Raw genomic sequence first — 25,366 nt, forward strand, 5'->3', positions numbered from 1 at the left:
ATTCAATATTAAAGGGTCAACAACAGACAACAAGCTTTTTGTCATGTCCTGTAATGGTGTTCTTCTCTAATGCATACTTCAGGACAGTGTAAGTTATATTGGAGCAATTTGATTTCAGTGGGAAGAGTGCATGTTGAGATGTGCTGTGCGGGGGGGTTCAACAGTTCTGCCATCATCCACATGGGCAAGGGCACCAAATACGTGGGAACCTGCAAGTTCCCCTTCAAGCCACTCACCATCCTGACTTGGAAATGTATTTCCATTGCTTCACTGTCACTGGGTCAAAATTCTGGAATCCCCTCCCGAACAGCATTGTGGATGTATTGCACTGCAGGGACAGCAGCATTTCTAGGAGGCAGTTCACCACCACATTCTTAAGGAGCAGTTATGGATTGACTACAGGTGCCGGCGTGGCCAGCATTGCCCACATTACAGCAATGAATATAAACAAGAAAGGTTGGCAAGTCAACCAACATATTAGCTCTCTGAAGGTTATGCATTTCAACCCTCACCAAACTTTGGCATTGTCTCCGTGCCCAAATGGTGGTAAGACCCAGCGGTGTAAATCAGAAGTTAAGTCAGGCTTTAGAACCTGTAATTGTATTACTGTCACAGCTGAGTCTTGTAAGTCCAGGTCCAGATCTTTGAGAACAGAGTCTAGGCTGAGATTCACATGCAGGACTGAGAGTTGCACTATCAGAGGCACTGTCAACCCTGTCAGGTAGCTGTGAAGGATTCCATGGTACTATTTTGAAAAAGGGTGTGAGAGATCTTCCTGGGGTCTAGCCAATATTTAGCCCTCAGCTGAACACATTGGGCTGGCTGATACAGCACGCCAAATGGGGATGTTTGCATTAAGGAGTGAGGGTGGGGATATTGGGAAGTAGGGGGTAGTCGGTAAACTATATTAGGTGGATCGCCCACTGCCTTCCTGACCAACTCTGACCAGGGCTGCCCATTTCCTGGCCTAATGACTATTGCCCTCTGATGACTTTCAATTCACCTCCCGTGACAGAGTATAACAGGCAGTAACAGTGGGAAGACCTTTAATTCACAACTTTGTTGAAAAGGCAGAGACCAATGTGGGCATTCGAGGGTGGGGGCCAAGTGCACATTCAAGAGGTTACCTTGCCTTTGAACCTCTCTGCTTGCCCTCCAAAGCCACACCTCCACATCCACCCCTCCCGCCAATGCTGATTCCTCCCCACCCTAAAACCTTTGGTACTGCAATCTATTCTTGATATTCAGGACATCCTTGCAGTCCTAGCACTGTGCACTATGGAGTTCTTTCTCTGCAGGGAATGCCAGCGATTGAAATGTCTGAACAGTACTAGTTTGCATTCAGAGGAGAGTGAAAGTTAAATGTTGCAGTTGATTATCTAAAACTAGATCAGATCAATGCAGAAAAGGAGCAGTCTTATCTTTATCTAAGTAACTCACATTGAAAGAACTTCAGAGGAGAAGACCTTCATCTTGCTGAGGGGAAATTGGGGCTTTGGGGAAAGGTTGGTTAGTAAATACAAGTACAGGTCAGTTGGGCTGAATGGCCTGTTTGAGCTGCAAAGAAGAAGGGATTTCTGTACTCATTGGTTGCTCAGAGAAACTGGGGGACTTCTTGACTGTAACTGTTGAGAATTATATCCAATACGAAACAAGGCCTCATAGATTGCTCATTTCTAAAGGATCATGGATATGGTGACCAAAGTTTGGACAGTACCAGTGGCTTCATAGTGGAATTCTAGTGAAAGTCCACATTCAGATCCATCATTGAGTGGTCAAGAGTGGAGCAATCCAGGGTCGGTAAGAGTGCTGATCCTAATCATTTACCTTTACAAGCTTCATTCTTGCTGGCTGGGAGTGAGGTGGGGACTCAATGTTTAATGTGATGGCCAGCAACTGGAAATAAAATGTTGCCATTAATGTCGTGTGGCTCGGCTGCACGTTTGGGTTCAGATGTCATTCGTTCACCCTTGACCATGTTGTTCTCCTTTTGTCTCCCTCAGGGTCGCTGCTCCAGAGAAAACTGCAAGTACCTTCACCCTCCACCCCACTTAAAAACGCAGCTGGAGATAAATGGACGCAATAACCTGATACAGCAGAAAAACATGGCCATGTTGGCCCAACAGATGCAGTTAGCCAACGCTATGATGCCTGGGACCCCATTGCAACCAGTGGTGAGCATGCCAGCTTAGTGTTACTATATTGCAGGTGGCTAAGAAGTTGAGATTATATTCCTCATTGTTTCTCGGGGTAAAAATCACTTTGCTATCAATTAGTCACAGCATTAGATGATCTGGGTATTTCTTTTTGTCAGTGTCTATCCCATTCCATCTAGTTTTGTCTTAAATCTCCAACCATCGTTCAGTATCCCCAAGTTTGGTTAGGTTCAGAAGCTTCATTTTTGTTTCTCACCAGCAAGAGTCCAAATTCTGAAACCCACCCAGAATCAAAACAAGAGCAGAGTTGTCGCAAACAAAAACAGAAGTTGCAGGAAAAGCCCAGTTCTGAGGACGAGTCACTTGACCCTGAAACACTGACTCTGCTGCAGGAAAAGCTCAGCAGGACTGGCAGCGTCTGTGGAGAGAAATCAGAGTCAGTGTTTCAGGGTCAAGTGACTCGTCCTCAGAACTGGGCTTTTCCAGAAATTTCTGTTTTTGTTTCTAATTTACAGCATCCACATTCTTTATCAAGAGCTGAGTTGTGTCACATTCCATTGAGGGTGATCTTGTCAAGGTTGGAACTGTTGTTCTACCAGTCCCAAACTCATTGACATCTTCGAGGTGGACATGTCAAACTTATCAACACACCCAACCAATACATTTCTAATACAACTAATAGATTATAGGCCCGATCAACCAATAGGTTTATGAAGCAACCCACCAATTGACTATTGATTGAAATAGCCAGTAGGACCAAGACAGTAACTTGTTGCTGATTGATTTCCTCCTTTTCATCTTTCCTATCCCCGCTCTGCTGCCTTCATCTTGCAATCTCGTTCTTGTCCTCTCCCTAACATCTCATCAGAAATGAAGAGTTCAACACAGCATGTGAGGGATCTAAAAGTGGATCTCTTTGCCCTGTAATGCCCAATTCCTTCTGGGTTATGGATGGTTGCAATAATATCTTCAGAACTGGCACGCATGGACTCAGTTTCAAGACTAAGCATGCAATAAAAAGGAGTGTGTTTCTCAATGAATACAACTTTACCTATAAAACATACCTCCAAATGATATCCTTCAGGATAAAAAAAACAGACTGAATGCTGGCGTCTAAACTGATGTTCTATGTTTGAGTCCAAGCCTCTTGATCACTTGTCCAGTAACTACTGCACCAAGATATCCTTAGACATGTTATTCTTCAATATTAGGGAGGGTTTCTTGCAGTTTGACTAAAATGCACAGGATTCTTTGCTCAGTGTTGGCAAACTCCAGTAGCCTTTATAAAATGGTAGTCATGAACAAGATGGAAACCCATTTGGAATCTCCCTCAATTTGTCAAAATATGGTAGTCAGTTGTCAGTGAATTAGCTGCTCCATGAATCAGAGCTCTGTAATCGCAAGTGTAGAACATTGCAAAAGCTTTGACAGCCAAGTTGATTGTCGATACATTACTGTGATATACATTTGCGAGACTATTAGCCTCTGTATTATACAGAGAATGCTGTAGTACAGAGGGATCTGGGTGTCCTTGTACATGAATCACAACATGTTAACATGTGAGCAAAGCAAGCAATTAAAAAGATAGACTGAAGGTAGGCTTCTAATACAAGGGTGAACGGACTCTCCTTATCCTGCCAGTTACCTGGTCCATTAGCCATGTTAATATGTCACGTCATAGATTTTTATAGCGTGGAGAAAGACGTTTAGTCCAACTCATCCATGCTGACTAGATATTCTTAATTAATCTCGTCTCATTTGCCAGCATTCGGCCGGTATCCCTTTAAAACCCTCCTTATTCATGTACTCTATATATATATATAGTATAACTGTTACCCTAACACTGAAAGTATGGGAGTCTTGCTGCAACGATACAGAGGTTTAGTGAGACCTCGTCTGGAGGACTGAGTACAGTTCTGGTTTCCTTAGTTAAAAAGGAATATATTTATATGGAAGCAATTCAGAGAAGGTTCATTCGGATGAAGGGGCTTTCCTATGAGGAAACATTGAACAGATTGGGCTGATGATCATTGGAGTTTAGAAGAATGAGTGCAGATCTTATGGACTTGTGTAAAATTCTGAAGGGGCTTGACAGAATAGATGCTGAGAGCATATTTCCTGTCTTTGCGGGGGAAGTCTAGAGCTAAGAGGCACAGTCTAAAAATAAGGAATAATCTATTTAAAACAGAAGTAAGGAAGGATTATTTTTCTCACAAGATTGCTACTGCTTGGAATTCTCTTTCCCAGCAAGCAGTGAAGGCTGGATTATTGAAATATTCGAGATTGAGTGAGTCAGTTTTTTGATCAACGAAGGAATCAACGATTACAATGGTTAAAGCCACAAGAGATCAACAGTGAGCCAATTGACTGGTGAAGCAGGCTTGAGGGGCCAAGAGACTGCCTCCTGTTTCTGTTTTTCCTGTTCTTTTGTTTACTGGAAATCAGAGATGGGGAAATAGTTAAATGTTCGCTTTTCCTCTTTCATGAACTTATTCTGCCCTTCTGGGTTTTTTTTAATTCCTAGACTAAGGGTGTCGCTGGCTAGGCCAGCACCTATTGCCCATCCCTAATTGCCCACAAGATACAGGTAGCTCTGCTATTATGTGATAGTTGTGTTCTTTTGTGACCCTGCGCTACACAAAAATTGTACAAATGCACTTAAGTGTTGGCAATGTAATCACATTATAGCCAACATACACTTTAAAAGTTCACGTTTTAGAAACAACGTTCCCTATTCAACCAATCATGTTACAGCCAATTTGCCTCAACAAAAGAGACGTTGTAGCAGATCTGCCTGTCATTAAGAGTCAATTACATGGCTATGGGTCTGGTGTCATATGTAGGCCAAACCAGATAAGGATGACAGGTTTCTTCCCTAAAGGACATCAGTGAACCAGATGGGTTTTTCCGACATTCGACAATGATTTCAATGTCATCATTAGACATTTAGTTCCAGACTTTTTTTATTGAATTCAAATTCCGCCATCTGACGTGTGGGGATTTGAATCAGGTCCCGAGATCTCTGGATTAACAGTCTAGCGATTATACCACTAGTCTGTCACCTCCCCTTCATTAAATTCAAGACTCCTGTAGCTCAGAGAAAAGAGTCCTAGCGACTGAGTCATGGCCAGTCCCTCCTCTCCAGGTCGACCTGAACCTGCTGAAATTGGTGGAAGAGAAGCTACAACATTCTCCCCGTGTCTGCGTGGGTTTCCTTCGGGTGCTCCGGTTTCCTCCCACACTCCAAAGATGTGCAGGCCAGGTGAATTGGCCATGCTAAATTGCCCGTAGTGTTAGGTAAAAGGGGTAAATGTAGGGGTATGGGTGGGTTACGCTTCGGCGGGTCAGTGTGGACTTGTTGGGCCGAAGGGCCTGTTTCCACACTGTAAGTAATCTAATCTAATCTAACATGCCTCAATGTTACACCATGAGAGGGGTTGAAGATATCAGCCGAAGCCATGGTGCCTGATCCCTGGTGTTGAAAAATACTCATCCAGTTGGGTAAATGAGCAGAGAATGGAATTGGTTGTTTCCATTTGAATAATCACCAGTGTAGCCTCACATATAAACAACAAGGACTCAACCAGAACTGTTGAGTGGGTCACTGTTGCAGGGATGGAGAGGGACAGAGTGTTGGAACAGTGAAGATGACTTCAGTTAGCGATCACGGAATCTCAATTTTGCTGACCTGTAGTAATTTACACCAAATCCCGCATGGTTCCTTTTTGTGTATGAAATATCTCTATGGCGTCAACCTTCACTGTCTTCCTAGCCTCATCCAGCACTAACCACTACCTCCCGGCCCCCAACCCCACCAATTTGTCCACTGCACCAATACATAACTGGTCTTGTGTGTATTTCATGTTTAATTGCTTCTGCATTGATGGCTTCAGTTGCCTTGACCGAATTGCTCTAATTTCTTCCGTAACTTTTTCCCTTCAGTATCTCCAGTTCCTCCTTTGAGGGGAAATGGCAGCATGGTAGTAATGCAGCTGTATCTAGAAATGCAGTAGCCCAGGATAATGGGTTTCAGCCCTAAAGTGGCAGGTGGAGCTTGAATTCAGATGATAAATCTGGATTAGAAAACTAATCTCATTGATGGGCGACCAGAAGTTTACATTGATTGTTGTAAATAACCTTCTGGTTCACTCACATCTTTTAAGGAGGGAAATCTGCATCCTTCCTTGGTCTGGCCTACAAAAGATTCCAGGCCCACAGCCCTGTAGTCATCTCTGAAAGGAGAAAGTAAGGACTGCAGATGCTGGAGATCAGGCTCGAGAGTGTGTTGCTGGGAAAGCACAGCAGGTCAGGCAGCATCCGAGGAGCAGGAGAATCGAAATTCCTCGGATGCTGCCTAACCTGCTGCGCTTTCCCAGCAACACACTCTAGACGTCATCTCTGAAAGTTCAAGGTTAGTTTAGGATGGGAAACGATCACTGGCCTTGCCAACCATGCTGACATCCCATTGAAAGAAAAGATCAATTTTCTAAGTTCCTCTCTGACTAACCTGGCCTGATTCCCCTTTATATCGCTGGCTGTTGCAGCTTGTTTGATAACGATTGTGGGCTGTTTCACCATGTTAACAAAATGATACACATGCAAGTTGTTTTTGTTATCGTTCATGTTGAGGTGAAGTTGGACCCCACAGGGAGGAATGGATGGAAGAACTGGATTTAGGAATGGGAGCCCAGATTTACCTCTGGTTCAGCGGAAAGAGACTTCTTCTCATTCGGGTCCCTGCAGAAACCAGAGGGAGCCAGAAGTTAGTAGAATTCAGTCAAAACCGAACACCACTATCAAACATAGTCAGCAAAATTAGCTGGATCCCAACAGGAAAGCACGTTTATGAAACTGATAAGAAAGTGGGTCTAAAAAGGTGGATTCATTGAGTCAGCCAAGTTTCATTTTTAAACCCTGGACAGAATTTCTATGCACTGATATCCCACCACCACCAGCTGACCATTGGACTTGTGCCTGAGAATTGTTCTCATTGGGAGTGGAAAATGGCTGTATGAAGACTGGAAAACATCAGTCAAACTTTATCATTTAGTTAAAATTAGTTAAGATTATAGCAAGATCTGCATTTGTACAGCAGTTTTCATACGCTCAGGACACCTTAGTGTACTTTATTGTTCATTGTTATGCCCTCACTCTGGACCAGTACATTTATCTTTGAAATGAAATTTGAAACCTCCATTCTTTCCTGAAGAAATGAATCCATAAGATTCTACAGTTTAAACCATTTTCTTATCATGCAAGAGTCAAACAAAGCAAATACTAAGTTATATCTTAGTTAACCCTTTAAACTTGAAGATATCTGTCTCAATAAGAACCTAGTCTTTGGCTGACATAGACTAGCGTATAAGGAAGCCTATATTATACATCAGCACCCAACCTTTGAGGTCCCCCTGAATAACACTTCTCTGTCCTGTGGATTGTTCTTATCCTGGGAGTCTGGGGTGTTAGGGGCATTGCCCCAGTTAAAGCCACAGCCTCCATGGTGGATCAGCTGATTTCTGATGTTGCTGGCCTCTGGTTGGCTGCTCTTGCAGCTGGCAATTCTTTTCCTAGGTCTTAAGTTTGGCAGAAAGCCCACTGACTATCAGTTATCTGATTGCTGTAAATCTAGCAGGTTTTCATGTCGTAGTGTGTGGGTTTCTCTCCTTTCAAACTTGGTGTGAGACAAAGAAACTTCTGCTGTACATCTTAGTTTGTTCTCAGCTTCTTATTCCAGCCCATACCTTCCTCAACCCTGCCTGTACTGCACCACTGGATTATTATTCGTCTTATGATCTGTGATGGCTCTGTCTCCTTTTACATAGAGATGACCAAAGGTTTCCTTAGAAAATGAGAGAGGTGGTTTACTTCCTCAGTTTCTCAAGGAGCTCTCTGAAAAGAAATGCAAGCTACCTGAATAGAAAGACTTTAAAGGGATATACTCCAAATGTTGGCAGATGGAACCAGATCAGATTGGGATGTCTGGTCAGCATGGATGAATTGGACCGAAGGGTCTGTTTCAGTGCTGTATGACTGTAACTTTATAACTCTGACACTACAGATTCCATCACACAATGCAGTACTCTACTTCATACAGAAAGTGTGGCATCCAACTTACACACGGTGTAACGTGATGGTGACCAGCTAATTTCTTTTATGCAGATATTGTTTCTCAGGGAGAAATGGGGAAATTCCAATTCACTTTCTCCAATATAGTGCAGTGAGACTTTCTACAATGTTGAGCTCTCTACAACAATGCAGTTACGGGATAATAATGACAGTTTTCTGGGTGGACATTTGGGTCCTCTTGGAATTTTGCAAACTCTTCACTACTCCAACTCCCTGTCTTGCTTCAAAGCCTCCTACAAACCTTTCTCTGACCAATATTTTGATTGCCAATCTTAACATCTTAGTTCACTGTTAATAATTTGTTTGACAACACTTCTGTAAAGGGCCTTACGATGTTACAGGATTTTGAAACACAATATCAATGCCAGTTGTGGGTGCTGTTGCATTCCAACTTTGGTTTTCAAAAATGCTAGTATGAAGTTTGCTTTGTGACATTTCAATCACTAGAAGGGGGAGGGAATTTAAATCTGTTCCCTCCGTCACCTTCCACTCTCTGCTTATTTAGGCATGTTTCTTTGTCAGAAGGATCACAAGGGAACTCCAGTCAGGAGCTGCGGGTCATTGGAAAACCGTGGAAAGGGAGATGAGTCACGTCCTTTCTGAAGGATTTCTCATCAGAGTCAATTGGGAGCTCCAGTGTAGATCTTGGCTTAAGCCTGACTTCCAGCAATTGTCCCCAGCACTGTGGAATAGAATTCTTGACTTACCAGTTGTAAACAGAAAATGAACTTGCTTTTACGCAGTACCTTACACTCTGCTCAAAGCACTTCTGAGATACAAATGCTGTTGAATTGTAAGAAGGACTACACACAGTACACCGTCACATGTAGCAAATTGATCATGGCCGCATAACCTGTTTTAACGAAAAGTATTGTCCAGGGGACTGGAACGAACTTAGGAGAAAGTGAGGGCTGCAGGTGCTGGATTCAGAGTCGAGAGTGTGGTCCTGGAAAAGCGCAGCCGGTCAGGCAGTATCAGGAACCCGGTGAAGAGCTTATGCTCAAAATGTCGGTTCTCCTGCTCCTCGGATGCTGCCTGACCGGCTGTGCTTTTCCAGCGCCACACTCTCGACTGGAGAGAACATCTCTGTTTTTACTTTGTATAATGCTGCTGGATCATTAAAATACACCTGAGAGAAAAAAAAAGTCTTCATTTAATATCTCAACCAGAAAAAGCGCATCCAGCAATGCTGCAGTGAGGTGCCAGCCCAGATTGTTTTGTGCTCTGCCCTCTGATGTGGGACTTGAATCCACAACATTCCAGACATAGAGTTAAGAGTCCGAACACTGAATGACAGCTGACAATACGACAGCCAGAACAATCCCAGCTAAGAACTGATACCCCATCACAGACCTTCAAAGTCAGCGCGAATTATCATCAGTATTAAATTCAAGTTGCTTACTGCATCATTGTTATTCCAAAACCAGTGATAAGCTGCTAAAACTCTCCAGGTTTTCCTTAGCTTGAGATCAGTTAGATATTTTCCAACGAGAATCTATTACATATACCTCTGCAACAGGTAGAACTTGAACCTGAGCCTCCTGGCTTAGAGATAGGGACACTACCACTAACTACATCACAAGAGCCTTTTGCAAGCATATTTAAGCTTGGGGTCAATGTGTGTTCATCTACAATTGATTGCACAAGACTAATAATCTGATTACAAGGCTTAGGCATCCATACGTTGGGAAACATCATCTGCAGAATCTTTGTGATGTTTTAGAATCGTGAAACGTTTTGCACTGGTTTAAGAGACCACACTGTCATTTGAAGTTATTGATGAGTATATCATCACTATAAATTGCTGAATGTTAGATTGAGAATGAATAGCCAGATCTCCGAGTAACAGAGGGAAGTTGAGAATTAGATTTATTTGTTTAAAGTCACTTACAAATACCTTCCATTATTGTGATGCCAGTCAGGGAAATGGAATGATGCTATCCGAGTTGTAAATTTTGAACTTGGTTAAACTGCCAGTGTTTCTGTGAATTGAATAGAAGTTTCGATCACCACTGCAGGCCACTTTTCTTGTTCATCTTTTCACTTGTCCAAAGGTTGGTGCACAATCAACATCCTGGGGATTACCATTGATCAAAAACTGAACCATACTAACTACATACACACTGCAACAAGTAACTCACCTCCTGACTCCACAACATCTGTCCAACAAATCAGTGTGGACTTGTTGGGCCGAAGGGCCTGTTTCCACGCAGTAGAGATTCTATGATTCTCTTGGGATTCTATGACTCGACTTCTTCTGCCTATTGAGGAAAATCTGCAAAGATTTATGATCCTCTCTGAGATAAAAAAGATTGCCTCATATCTGTCCAAAATGGACAACTCTTATTTTTAAGTGGCAACTTCGGGTTCTGGAACTTGATGTTCAGTAATCAATATCTGTTATCTCGCCCTGGATACTATTAACAGTGATTAATGGTAGACTCACCAAATTGCAAGTTGAAGTTGCTAAACATGACATCCATGCTGGCACCTTTCCAGCGGGTATCATTTGGATTTGATCAAGACTGAGTTTTGTGGATAATTGACCTTTCTTTAACTGCAGCCATTTTTAAAAATTAGTTAACTCATCAAATATCCTTGGTTGTGAATGACTCAATATAAGGACAAGTTTCTTCTTTGTTGACTGGATAATCACAATTATCCCTGGCTGTAGGAAGGCTTTTGCCCGAAACATCGATTCTCCTGCTCCTCGGATGCAGCCTGACCTGTTGTGTTTTTTCAGCACCACACTCTCGACTCTAATCTACAGCATCTGTAGTCCTCCCTTTCCACTAATCCCTGGCTGGAACTGAATCAAGTTTCGGAATCAAATGAGATCCACACCTTGGGAATGCCTGCCATTGAATGGTCAAACCATTTGATATTTATGAGATGAGGACATAAAGCATGAGAATACAGAAGTGTATTTTATGCTTATTGCGGACACGGAATGTGAGCATCATAGGCACTGCCAATGTTTTCCACCCTGTTCTCAATTATCCTTGAGTGTGTGATGTTGAGCCATCTCCTTAAACCACTGCAGTCTGTGTGTCGCAAGTATCAGATGAGACAATCTTAGGATGGAGCGTCATTGGACTCAAAGCGTTTCTCTCTCCACAGATGCTGCCAGTTCTTCTGAGTTTTTCCGGCACTTTGTGCTTTGCCATGCAGGTACCTGTGTAAGAAGGAAAGTTGGAGATTTTTCAGAAACTGTTCAGACTGCTGTGATGTCCACTCATCGTAGCCAGCGTTCCCCCAAGGCAAAGTAGCAGTGGGGTTGCTTGAGTTCAGGTTCCTCTCTGAGCGAGCTGGAAGCTCAGGTCTCTATCAGGCGTATCACACAGGCTCCCTCTTCTTTGCCAGTCAGTGGGGTAGGTTGCACTGATATCTGAGGTTCTCACAAATGCACTCCCTCCACCTCTGCCTGGGATCTGCATGATTACCCCAGGGTGAGTTTGTGCGACGAAGTTCCAGGTGCAGGAGTAAAGGAACAAGAGCATAAAAGCACAAAACGGGAAAGCAACTGCCCGTGTTTAAGGGGGAAAATATTGCTTGTGGAAGGCTGCTGGGAATGACACAGTGGGAGACTACATCAATTTCCCTGAACCAGACAGGGAAACGGGTCTTTACCTGCATGACCCAAACAGCATTCACCATTGACGACAGCTTTGGGTTTCCTTCCCTAATGGTCTCCCACTTTGATGTGGGTTTTTGTCTCGAGTAGGTCATTTTTACCTGATAGGACAACACGGCAACCTCGATTATCTGAACGACACGGGCGGGAGTATTTTGTTCAGATAATCAAATCTTCAGATAACATTGTTTACCCAGGCACTGGGACCTCGAGATCTTATTTGGATAATCCGAAATATTATTCAGACAATCGAGGTTGTACAGTACTTGAGTTATTTCCCAGAACATAAGAATTATGTCGTACTGAAAGATTCAACAGACAGTCATTACAGCACCTGATATATACGCATATCACAGCCACACGCACTTCAGTACTTGGGCTAATACTAACTTATATTGCTTCCAGTCGCAGCATCCTTCTATCAGCATGTCATGCTTTATGTGGCTGCAGTTGAGATGGAGTCTGAGAACTTTAAACTCTCAGGTCACATACTATAATATGATACAGTGGTAGTAAAAGCATGTTTCTTAAAAGTATAGTGCATACTAGTTGTGGGACGTAAGACCTAAACCTCTCTGGCCCTCCTGTCAAATTACTCCTTATAAATTACTTCCATCACCTGCGCTTGTGGTCAGTTTTCCTAAAACATAAGAGTTCAAATTTTACTTGATCACGTTCCATGAAGTGTTTTGAGATGTAAAAAGGGAATAGGAGTTACATATTGCCTCGAATTTTCATAACAGAAAACAATTTGCAATGGTTAGAGCTCATGTGGGTCTGGGCTGCGCATCTTAAGGCACTGGGCTCACCAGACATCGAAGAGACATGATCAATCCAGAGGGCAGAATGCACGATGACAGAATTGGGAAATTTTAATTATTTTATTATGCTTAACTCACCTATTACAATGCTAATGCATCTTAGTAGAATAGACCAGAGGCCTTTCCATCAGCTCCAATGCTAATCGGGATTAATTAGATAACTTCTAGCCTCTGAGTCTATTGGACATGAGTTCAAATCCCATTCAGCAACTTGAGCACAAAGCCTAGGCTAATATTCTAAATGGAGCACTGAGAGAAAGCATTTTTCACATAAGTCAAGGCCTCAGCTGCCCTTGCAGGTAAATGCAAAAGACATTGTGATATCATTTGAAGTAGAATATCGGGGTCTTTACTTGATGTCTTGAAGCTGATTGAAATTTCAGTGATGCAGATGATGCCGTGAGGTTGTCCACCTTTTGTCAGTTTTGAACCTGAGAGGGTCCAAGACTTGATAATGCCGGTCATAGAAGTCTACCAGCAATCTCGATGACCTCAATAATTAATAGTTTCATATCACAGTGGGGAGAAGATTATTCAGTCCTGCATTCCTGTGTCGGTACTTCTAATTGAGCTATTTAATTAGTCCCACGGCTCTGCTCTTCCTCATAATATTTTTCTTTTTCATAAACTTATCCTTTACCCATTTGGAAGTTATTAAGAACTCTGGTTCCACTGCCCTTTCAGATGGTGCATTCCAAATCATTACAACACATAAACATTTTTTAAAAACTCACATTTTAGCTTCCTTGATCACTTAACACTGTGTGTTCCCATTATGGTATCTCCTGATAGGAAAAACTGTGCCTGCATAGAGTGCCTCGCTGGAAGCAGTGTCCATGTGCAGTGACCCTCACTGGAAGCAGTGTCCATGTGCAGTGACCCTCACTGGAAGCAGTGTCCATGTGCAGTGACCCTCACTGGAAGCAGTGTCCATGTGCAGAGACCCTCACTGGAACCAGTGTCCATGTGCAGTGACCCTCACTGGAAGCAGTGTCCATGTGCAGTGACCCTCACTGGAAGCAGTGTCCATGTGCAGAGACCCTCACTGGAACCAGTGTCCATGTGCAATGACCCTCACTGGAACCAGTGTCCATGTGCAGAGACCCTCACTGGAACCAGTGTCCATGTGCAGAGACCCTCACTGGAACCAGTGTCCATGTGCAGTGACCCTCACTGGAACCAGTGTCCATGTGCAGTGACTTACACGGGGAACACAGACAGCTGTGTTGAGTAATCCTCACTGTAATCTGGTATACTTTATTCATACATAGAATGGGAGCCCAAATTTATTTTCCAATTCTGATTGTCCTTAGAAATGTGATTGTGCATTGCCTTCCTGACTCATTGCATCCCATGGGGTATAAGATATACCCAGAATTCCATCAGAAAGGAGCTCTACAATGGTATACTGAAGAAGCAGCGATATAATTCCGAGGTGTACAACTTCTACAGGGAGCCGTTGTTCTCAGGCTCCCGCTGCTCTTCGATTACCACATGGTTCAGCTTGTAGGTTTGGAAGGTGCTATGGAAGGAAGCTTGATGATTTGCTGAAAGTTACTCATCCTACCCAGGGTTACTTACACAGGGTACAAGTGGTGAAAAGAGTGAAGTTTAAGGTGGTAATTGTGGAGAAAGTGAGGACTGCAGATGCTTGAGATCAGAGCTGAAAATGTGTTGCTGGAAAAGCGCAGTAGATCAGGCAGCATCCAAGGAGCAAGAGAATCGATGTTTCGGGCATGAGCCCTTCTTCAGGAATGAGGAAAGTGTGTCCAGCAGGCTAAGATAAAAGGTAGGGAGGAGGGACTTGGGGGAGGGTCGCTGGAAATGCGATAGGTGGAAGGAGGTTAAGGTGAGGGTGATTGGCTGTAGTGGGGGTGGGGGCGGAGAGGTCAGGAAGAAGGTGGTGCTGAGGTTAGGAAGGTGGTGCTGAGTTCAAAGGTTGCGACTGAGACAAGGTGGGGGGAGGGGAAATGAGAAATCTGGAGAAATCTGGAGGGTTCCCAGGCGGAAGGTGAGGTGCTCTTCCTCCAGCCGTCGTGTTGCTATGGTCTGGCGATGGAGGAGCGAAAATCATGGAGGAGGTGGAGGGCATGGGTGGTGTCCCGAACGTAGATGGGGAGTTCTTGGACTAAGGGGGACAGGACCGTGTCGAGGTATGCAGAGATGAGTTTGGTGGGGCAGGAGCAGGCTGAGACAATAGGTCGGCCGGGGCAGTCAGGTTTGTGGATTTTGGGCAGGAGGTAGAAACGGGCGGTGCGGGGTTGTGGGACTATGAGGTTGGAGGCGGTGAATGGGAGATCCCCTGAGGTGATGAGGTTATGGATGGTCTGGGAGATGATGGTTTGGTGGTGGAAGGTGGGGTCATGGTCAAGGGGGCAATAGGAGGAGGTGTCCGCAAGCTGGCGTTTAGCCCCAGTGGTGTAAAGGTCGGTGCGCCAAACTACTACCGCGCCTCCCTTGTCTGCCAGTTTGATAGTGAGGTTGGGGTTGGAACGGAGGGAGTGGAGGGCTGCACGTTCCGAGGGTGAGAGGTTGGAGTGGGTGAGAGGGGTGGAGAGGTTGAGGCGGTTAATGTCCCGGCGGCAGTTGGCTATGAAGAGATCGAGGGCAGGTAAGAGGCCAGCATGGGGAGTCCAGGTGGATGGGGTGTGTTGGAGGCGGGAGAAGGGGTTGTCAGGGCGAGAATCCTGGTTGAAGAAGTAGGCGCGGAGGCGAAGGCGGCGGAAGAATTGTTCGATGTCTCGCCACGTGTTGAACTCGTTAATCCGAGAGCGGAGGGGAATGAAGGTGAGGCCTCTGCCGAGGACTGATCTTTCATCCTCAGAGAGGGGTAGATCTGGAGGGATGGTGAAAACACGGCAGGGTTGGGAGCTAGGACCTGGTGTGGGGCTGGAGCTGGGAGTGGGGGCGGGGTTAGGTGTGGGTGGTAATTGTGCTGCTAGTCAAGCGGGCAGCTTTATCCTGGATGGTGTCAACCTTCTTGAGTGTTATATGAACTGTACCCCTTCCAGGCAAGTGGAGAGTATTCCATTACACTCCTGACCTACGCCTGGTGGACAGGCTTTAGGCAGCACTTGGATCCTTCATCACAGAATACCCAGCCTCTGACCTGTTCTCTGAGTCACAGTATTTATGTTGTTAGTCCATTTAAGTTTCTGTCCAATAAAGACCCATAAATAATGCTAGAGGATTCATGGATGGTAAAATCATTGATTGTCAAGAAGATGTGATTAGATTCTCTCTTGTTGGAGGTTACCATTGCCTGTGTCTTTTTTTCATTCGTGTCTTGCGTGCATTTCTGGCTACGTCAACATATATTGCCCACCCCTAATTGCCCTTGAGGGGGTGGAGATGAGCTGTCTTCTTGAATTGCTATAGTTCTTGCAGTTAGAAAAGAAGGGAGTTCCAGGATTTTCACTCTGTGTTACTTGACTCTTAACAGCCCAAGCCTGAATGTTACCCATGTCGCATTCCTTATTGACAAAGACTCTTTCAGTACTTAAAGAGTTGCAAATGGTACTGACCATCTTGCAGTCATCAAGATGGTCAGTACCATCTTGTGGCCTTGTGATGGGACGAAAGTCATTTAGGAAGCAGTAGATAATGGTTGGGCCGAGGACACTCCCCTGAGGAACTCCAACAGTGATGCTGTAAAGACTGAGATGGTACGCCTCCTGATTTGGGTATGACTCCAAGCAGCAGAGAGTTTTCTCTCTGATCTTCATTTAATTCAGTTTTATTGGTATCCATCATGCCATCCTTGGCCAAATGCTGAGTACCGAAGGGCTCCTGGCTGTGATGTCATCTGCAGTCTGATACTGTCCGGGCTAAGACTGTTTCTGAGAGTCCACTTCAATTTTACTGTAGCAAAACTCAACACCTTCTGGCGTTGAAAATGACATAAACTGAAAAGCTATCATTGCTGCCACTTATAGTTTACGACATAATGTTAGTCTGCATTCCACGCATAGTCAGATTCTCTAAGTCAGGTATCTTGGTTTATTTACAACACAAACTATAAACAAAGCTAAAGTAAGAAGCTAGAGGACAACGGAGATAGGGCTGGAAAGTGGGAAGAGCTGGGTAGCTCTTTTAGGAGCCGTTGCAGACACGATGGATTGAATGGCCTCCTTCTGTACTGTAAAATTCTATTATTCGATATGACAGACCTACACACACAGTCTGGTCTTACTTATGTTACTGTATATTATGAAGTTTGCATGTTATAGAACATAGAAGAATACAGCGCAGTACAGGCCCTTCGGCCCTCGATGTTGCGCCGATCCAAGCCCACCTAACCTACACTAGCCCACTATCCTCCATATGCCTATCCAATGCCCGCTTAAATGCCCATAATGAGGGAGAGTCCACCACTGCTACTGGCAGGGAATTCCATGAACTCACAACTCGCTGAGTAAAGAACCTACCCCTAACATCTGTCCTATACCTACCCCCCCTTAATTTAAAGCTATGCCCCCTTGTCCCATTGTCTGCCTGGGTTTTCTCTGGATATGCCGTTTTTCTCCCACAGTCCAAGTTTGTGCAGGTTACAGTGGATTGGCTGTGGGAAGTGCAGGGTTACAGGGATAGAGTAGGGAAGTGGATCTGGGTGAGATGCTCTTCAGAGGGTCAGAGTAGACTGAAAGGATCGAATGGCCTGTAACCATACTGTAGGGATTCTTTGGTTCTGTTTTATGATAATTGCATAATCAGCTCGCTACAGTGATTCCATTGTACAGAGTGAGTGAATGTGAGGCCTTAATACAAGATCACCACAAGTTGTGACGTTATGAGAGGCCTGTTTGGTTTGGAATCTGTATCACAATGGCATTGAAGATGGCAACCGCTAGTGACTCTTCAGGTTCAGATGACGCTGGAAGGACCAGTAACCAAACTCTATCGAGTGTGTCGATATATTCATTACTGGCAGTCTGTAGGCACGGCAGTGTTAACTCCATTTCTACAGTGTCAGCAACATCCCCATGACCCCCACCCCCACCCTCCCCTGCATCCCTCTGTCCAATTCGAAGACACTTGGACAGGTGCAGATTGAGAGTTGTAAAGTGAACTGGTGATATGATGCCTGAAAGCAGGGTGAGGAGATGTCAACTGTGAAGCTTATCAGAGGAAAATTTGCATTTGTGCAGTTATTCATTAGACAGACAAGGATTATTTAAAAACTGCCTCACTGATATTACTCAAAGCATCTGTCATGCAATCCGATCTGGATTCTCTACTCATGTGTAGCTAACGTTAACTGCTGCAGACTAATATAAACGCAGCTTCTGTATTACGTGTGACACTAATTTGTATTTCCTCTTTATCCTCTCTTCGAGGGTATCCAGGCTCTGTAATATGTCGCATTTAGTGGCTATTTTGAAAATAGCGTTTCCTCATCTAAATTTAGAGGGAGGTCCTGTATTGCAATGGGTAGCATGTTTGACTGATCTGGAAATTCTAGGTCAAGCCCCGCTCCAGGACTTAAAAAAGAACTATGGATGCTGGAAATCAGAAACAAAATTAGAAACTGCTGGGAAAACTTAGCAGGTCTGACAACATCTGTGCTGATAAAACAGAGCTAACCTTTTGGGTCCAGTGACCCTTCACAACTTGATGGTCAAGTACCAAGTGTCTGTAAAGTTGAGTATCGACCTGAAAAATCCTTTTCAGAAAGCACCATTAGCAGGCAGTAAGAGCAGGAGAGATTCCAGGTCAGCCATGTGATGGGATGATTGGATCCTCAGTCATCGCTCTCCGTAGCTCCGTGCTTGTGAAATTGCATGTTGTCTTAGCAACTAGTAATCCTTGAGGAAAAAGAATTGTAGCATCCCACCACCATCCAATGTATCGCTTGTTCCTCCTGGATCTTGTTCACCCAGTTGTAGAGCTGACAAGGATGGTGAAGACCTCAAACATAGAAACAGGCGCAGGCCATTCAGCCCCTAGAGGCTGCTCCACCACTGAGTAAAGTCAAGGCTGATCTACAGGTTAACTTTTCTCACCCAACTTAGCTCGCAAAACTTCGAGACCCTCCTCGGGTAAAAAAACAATCTCAGGATTGTTACAGCACTGAATCAGGGCCATTCGGCGTCATATTTATTGATGTCTGATTCAAAATGATGAAGTGAGCTAGCACCTGCAGTTTGTTTTGTGAGGTAGAGAGTTCTTCATTTCTGCCACCTTGTCTAGAAGTGGTTGCTGTACAATGCTCTGGTTCTGAGAGCACACTCACTTGCCCCAAATGACTGCTCTTTATGCCTACATCCAGAGAGTGTTAGAGGGTGGCACGATGGCTCAGTGGTTAGCACTGCTGCTTCAAAGCACTAGGAACCTGGGTTTGATTCCAATCTCTGTGTGTAGTTTGCACATTCTCCCATTTCCTCCGGGTGCTCCGGTTTCCTCCCATTGTCCAAAGTTGTGCAGGTTAGGTGAATTGGCCATGTTAAATTGCGCATAGTGTTCAGGGATGTGTAGGTTAGGTGGGTTAGCCATGAGAAATGCAGGATTACAGGATAGGATGGGGGTGTGTCTGGGTGGGATGCTCATTGGCGGGTCAGGATGCCTGGCTTCCACACTGTAGGGATTCGATGATATGATAGCTACTTAATTACGGGAGGGGGGATCAGAGACAACTCCCAACATTCCTTGAAGAAAAACATACTTGCCATTAATTAGGACTCCTCATGCCCTTGGTACGTCTCAATTCAACCATCAACCCATAGACTACGTTTTTATTGTAACCCTTGTTGCTATTGTCAGTCAGCAATGTTTGAATAAAATGGTCGTACCAGCAGTACGGCCAGTGGATTCAGAAGAGCCAGTTTCTGGATTAGTGGTGCTGGAAGAGCACAGCAGTTCAGGCAGCATCCAGGGAGCAGCGAAATGAACTGCTGTGCTCTTCCAGCACCCACTAATCCAGAATCTGGTTTCCAGCATCTGCAGTCATTGTTTTTACCTCAGAAGAACCAGTCACTAGGGGTTTGCACTTTAGATTGTTTGTGTATGTTTTTTTGACATGTTGCAGGCTTTTGTGCCATCTCTTGTTGTCCCCAGTACAGAACCTTTCAGAATCTGACAGCTGGACTCTCTGGCTCAACAGCAACACGACTTATTTCAGAAGAACAGTACCAAACAAAATTTGACACCAACTATCATGAGTATTACGGCACTAGTCACTCATTTACCGAAGCCGGGAGCAGGAACTGGTCTATCTTCTGCAACAGTTTATCTGCATTTTCTAGTTCTCTACAAACTCCAGTCAGCTCACTCTCCCCTTACTAGGACAAGCCAGTCTTATTTTTGTCAGCAACCTATTCAGACATGTTACGACCCACATTCTCCTAGCTCAGAAGTGTGGACACATCCACTGTACCCCAAGAGTCCAAACAAAAGGTCCTTGATACTTTCTAGTCACTGTGTTCAGTGATGTTACAACACACCTCTGGAGCTATTGGGGCTGGAACTCAAGCCTCTGGCTCAGAGGTATGGACACTCACTGTTCCACAAGACTCCAAGCAAAGCCAGTCCTTAGATATCCATTGCAATGAGCAGCACTTAATCTCTGGTTCCTCTGGAACACATCAAGAATCATCCTTAAAGGGACCATCACAGAACTCGTAGAGTCCCTACAGTGTGGAAACAGGCCATTCAGCCCAACAAGTCCACACCGACTCTCTGAAGAGCATCCCACCCAGACATGCCCACCCCCCTACCCTATCCCTGAAACCCTGCATTTCCCATGGCTGATTCACCTAGCCTACACATCCCTGGACACTACGTGCATGGCCAGTCCACCTAATCTGCACATCTTTTGACATTATTTACAACATTGTCAACGACGAGATATTGGGAAGGATGATCAAAAGTTTGGGCAAAGAGATAGGTTTTTAAAGGAACATGGTTTAAAAAGAGACAGAGGAAGGGATGTGGAGAGGTTAGGGAGGAATATCCAGCATAATAGCACCAACCAACTGCAAGAACAGGCACCAGCAGAGGGTTGAAGGAGGGAGATGTGCAAGAGGCCAGAATTGGAGGAATGTAGAGTTTTCAGCTCAGAGAGAGTTCAAGGGTGAGGGATTGATGTCAGTGATCAGCTGATGGAACATCGGCTGCTCCACACCGTTAACCTGACCTGTATCAAGAAGGGTTGAAGACAATTGAGTTATCCAGGCCAAGTGAGTCACAGAAACAAAAACTGAACTTTCTGGCAAAGCTCAGCAGGTCTGGCAGCAAAGACAGATACAAGACTGAATGTTTCGAACCCAGTGATCCTTCATCAGAAATGTGATGGTTTTACTTAGAGGTTTACTTAGTGGTTTTACTTAGAGTCTGTGTGGGTTCAGGTGATTCAGCCAATTTGGGAAGGAGTAGGTAGATGATGGTTACCAATCATAGAGAGGAAAGGGCTTGTTGGGAGGAAAAGGGGTGAGCTTCAGCTAGAGCTCTCTTTCCTAAACATTAACAACAGCTGGAAAATGTGCATGTTTAGACAGTGGGTCAGAAGATTTGATTTGTGGTGACCCTGGTATTCATGTAACCTCACCAGCTAGCCCTTTCCTGGCTCAGCACAGCTTTGCGAGACAAGGCAAGTCTAACCAGGGAGCCTTGTACCAGTGGGAATCAGTGAGGATGGAAGGGTAAAAGAACATGGAATACTTAATACAAGTCGAGGAAACATGGCTCAGTGAATACAGCATGAGCCACAATTGTTTTATTTTCTAAACTTGAAATACATTTGATATTCATACAAAGGAGCAGATATTTCTGAATAGAGTCATAGAGATGTACAGCACGGAAACAGACCCTCGGTCCAACCGTCCATGCAGACCAGATATTCTAAATTAATAATACTCTTTGCCAGCACTTGGCCCATATCCCTCCAAACCCTTCATATTCATATACCCATCCAGATGCTATAATTATATCAGCCTCCACCATTTCTCTGGCAGCTCATTCCATACACGCACCACCTTCTGTATATTTTTCCCCCTCACCTTAAGCCAATGCTTTTTAGTTTTGGACTCACCTAAAGATCTTGGCTATTTACCCCCCAGGCTTTTTAAAACCTCTGTAAGGTCACCCCTCAGCCTCCAACACGCTAGGGAAAATAGCCTTGGCCTGTTTCGCCTCTCCCTATAGCTCAAGCCCTCCAACCCTGGCAACTTCCTTGTAAATCTTTTTCTGAACCATTCCAAGTTTAACAACATCTTTCCTATAACAGAATTGAACACAGTATTCCAAAAGTGGCCTAATCCATGTATTGTTCAGACCTTATGCAGCACGGTTTCTCAGTGGTTAGCACTGCTGCCTCACAACACCAGACACCCGGTTTTTATTCCACCCTCGGGCGACTGTCTGTGTGGAGTTTGCACATTCTCCCTGTGTCTGCGTGGGTTTCCTCCTACAGTCCAAAGATGTTCAGATTAGGTGATTTGTCCATGCTAAATTGCCCATAGTATTCAGAGATGTGTAGGTTAAGTGCATTAGTCAGAGGTAAGTATAGGGGAATGAATCTGAGTGGGTTACTGTTTGGAGAGTTAGTGTGGACTAGTTGGGCTGAAGGGCCTGTTTCCACACTGTAGGGATTCTGTGATATTTAAGTGTGATTAAGTAGCCTCCAGTAATGTGGTTTATGCAATAGCTGTACCATGCAGTAGTATGTATCCTGTTTTTGTAGATATATATATAGGGTTTTTTTGTCTCTTTACATTGGCTTCTTTCATCCCTGTGATTTACCTGTTATTTTGTCCCCCCCTCTCGGTCAGCAGAGCCAGGCACAGTTTTCAATGACATGCTCCCAATGTCCTGTCCTTGATCTTGACCATTGACTTAGCCGCTCTCCTTCCCTCTCATTGGGCATGAGCAGTACGGGGTGACTAGGGCAAACAAAACCTGGCTCTAGTCAGCCCTTGCCCGTGGAGACCATCAACAAGTGCAGGGGTTTCTATGGCCCTCGGTCTTGAATTTCTGGTGGTGCTACAGACTTCAGGGGGCCCCAAGGCGTGGCCGAGCGGTGCCCCTCCTCAGAACGTGGCCTCTTGTGGCACCAGATGGCAGTCACATGTCAGCGTGATGTCCTGTCAGATATCATCTTCCTTCACCCTGCTTCCAGCTCACGTTCGTCAGTAGCAGAGCAGGACGGGCACCCGATCACAATGCTTTCCGTGAAAACAGGAACAGGAGTAGGCCATTTGGCTCCACTGCGCCATTTGGTGAGATCCTACTAATTCACTGGCATGCGGGTTCTCACCTAGCACATGGTAGGGGGGGAAGGTGGTCCCTCTTTGTGTCAATCGATAGCCATTGAGGAAGATTCAAGAAATTGCCGCACCTCGGCACTAAAATTGTAATCACACTCAGCAAAATGGGAAATAATGTGCATCATACACAGGCTCTCCGAGTTGAGATGCGTTATTTTGGACAGAGTAAGAGGAGTAAAGCTCTGTGTCTGATCAATGCCCTAACTCGTCTGAGAGTGCACTGCTGGGGGTAACAGTTTGTAAATACAAGTTCCTAACTGCCCTGGTGCTGAGGTCGGTCCTGTTGAGTGAGATTACAACCGTGTAATGTTACAGTGAACATGTAGATTGGTGTGCTGTTGTAACCAGGGAAAACTCACTTTCAGCAATACCTATTTGTTCTTCTGATGTGTTGGCAGATGGCGGATGGTGGACAGCGAGGGTGGTGGTTTAACGAGGTAAATACGCTGGGAAGGAAATCTGTTTCTCCCCATTATTTTTGTACTGATATAGAGGTTGGGTGGGCAATGGAAACTGAGGCAAAATTCAGCGGGAGAGCGTTCATTCATGTCACAACTCCACATTTTCACAGCAACTCAAACTTAGTGTCATTGGAAAATATTGTGCAATCTTTGGCCCCTCATGCTCGAAGCAGCTCTTTGAAAGGATTATCAACATAATCTTCCTCGTTAACCCTGTATCATTTCCTTTGTCTTAAGTATTTATCTATCCTCACCCCTTTTAAGCAATGCTATTGAATCCACTTCCATCAAACTCCAGATCTGAATAAAAATAATTCTTGCTGTCTCCCTCTGGTCCTTTTGCCAAGTATCTTAAATCTGCGTTCCCTAGTTACCAACCCTCCCACATGTGGGAACAGTTTCTCCCTATCTCCTCAATCAAAATTCCTTACAATCTGGAACCCAAGTATATCTTAATTCTGATATCAAGGGCAGAACAAACATCGGAGTTTCTCATTAATTATTACTTGTGATTAACTAAGTCAAGCATTTAGAGGATTTAAAACAAATTAGCATCACTTTTGTCACACATGGTTTTATCTGATCTATAAACTGTATGATTGATAGATTGGTGGCATTAGGGGGCAGATTTCTGAGAATTTTGCAGCTGCTGTTGGAATAAAGTAGATGTTAGCAATTAGTATTCCAGTGTTCTGCTATGAATAATAATTGAAATAAAAACAAATTTGCAGTAGATGGGTGTTGCAATTAATTGCAATGGCTCACTATATCCCCATGATGATGTAATTTATCCTGTAAGAATGCAGGGACATTTGGCCAATTGAACTTGCTTCAGTGACAGCATTGCTGATCTTCTATTTCCAACTCCATTTCCCCAGACTGACCGCATATAAGACCATAGGGTATAGCAGTAGAATTAGAACATTCGGCCCATCAACTCTACTGCACCATTGAATGATGGCTGCTATGTATCTCAACCCCATTCACCCACTTCTCCCCATCACCCTGGGTCCCCTTACAAATGTCTTCATTTCCACAGTATCCAAATACCTTGAATATATTCGATGAAGTCAAAAGTCACACACCACCAGGTTGTTTGACTTTGTTCACCCCAATCCAACACCTGCAGCTCCATGTCATACTCAATGGATACACTCTCGCCTTTTCGAGTGAGGAATTTCAAATGATTCACAGTTCTCAGTGAAGAAATTTCTCCTCATCTTAGTCTAAATTGTCACCTAATTACTCTGACGTTGTGACCCTGTGATTCAGGTTCCCCACCTCAGAGGAAGGTCCTTTCAGCATCAACCATATTAAGCCGCTTGAGTGTTGTATATGCTGCAATGAGACGAGATCTCTTTCTCGAATCCACTCGATCTCTGCTGTTAGGATAATCTGATAAACTGCTGAATGAAACAATTGAATGTTTGGAGTAATTACTGTACGTTGCACAGTTGCATATTTACATAAGTTGCACACTATTCACTCCCTTCCTGCTGCATCCTTTCTCTTACACTTCCTTCTGTTTGCAATTCCTTGCCTTAGGGGCAGTTACTGATTCATACTGGGAGTATGCCTCACACAAGGGACCTGAAACTCTCCCACCTTTCATTCCAAGTGATCACCTCTCAGCTTGGGTTGAGAATTTGCCAATTATGCGAGCATTGCGTGAGGCACCACAGTTGTCCTCACCTGACCTCCTTGTGTGGAAACTCCTTGGTGAGTCTTGCCCCACAGTAACTGGGGCAGGAAACAGGAAAGTTCATTGTGCTGCCCTCATTGTTGCCCCAGTAACCAACACAGACTAGGAACTAAACCATTGTTTCTGCTTGTGCAAACAGTGGGATTTACCCATTGAGTTATGTTCATTTGAAATTCATTTGAAAGCAGTTGCTGTTCGCTCACAGAC

The 25,366-nt window shown here is 44.4% G+C and overlaps 1 protein-coding gene across 16 annotated transcripts in view; it reads left to right on the forward strand.

Annotated features, from left to right (window-relative positions):
* The window catches only part of mbnl1 (muscleblind-like splicing regulator 1), a 357,851-nt gene that overhangs the window by 274,309 nt on the left and 58,176 nt on the right, over positions 1–25,366 (forward strand). For 11 of the 16 annotated variants that reach the window (XM_087993344.1, XM_043702707.2, XM_087993342.1 and 8 more), the window contains 2 exons: positions 2,004–2,174; positions 23,395–23,433. In XM_087993344.1, coding sequence (XP_087849470.1) covers positions 2,004–2,174; positions 23,395–23,433 — 210 coding nt within the window. The remainder of the gene's footprint in view (positions 1–2,003; positions 2,175–23,394; positions 23,434–25,366) is intronic. The other 5 variants (XM_043702710.2, XM_043702716.2, XM_043702708.2 and 2 more) reach the window with 1 other exon arrangement.

Source organism: Chiloscyllium plagiosum, unplaced genomic scaffold (assembly GCF_037043375.1).
Source record: "Chiloscyllium plagiosum isolate Xiang-an unplaced genomic scaffold, Cpla_swu_hap1 HiC_scaffold_13, whole genome shotgun sequence".
NCBI classification, from domain to species: Eukaryota; Metazoa; Chordata; class Chondrichthyes; order Orectolobiformes; family Hemiscylliidae; genus Chiloscyllium; species Chiloscyllium plagiosum.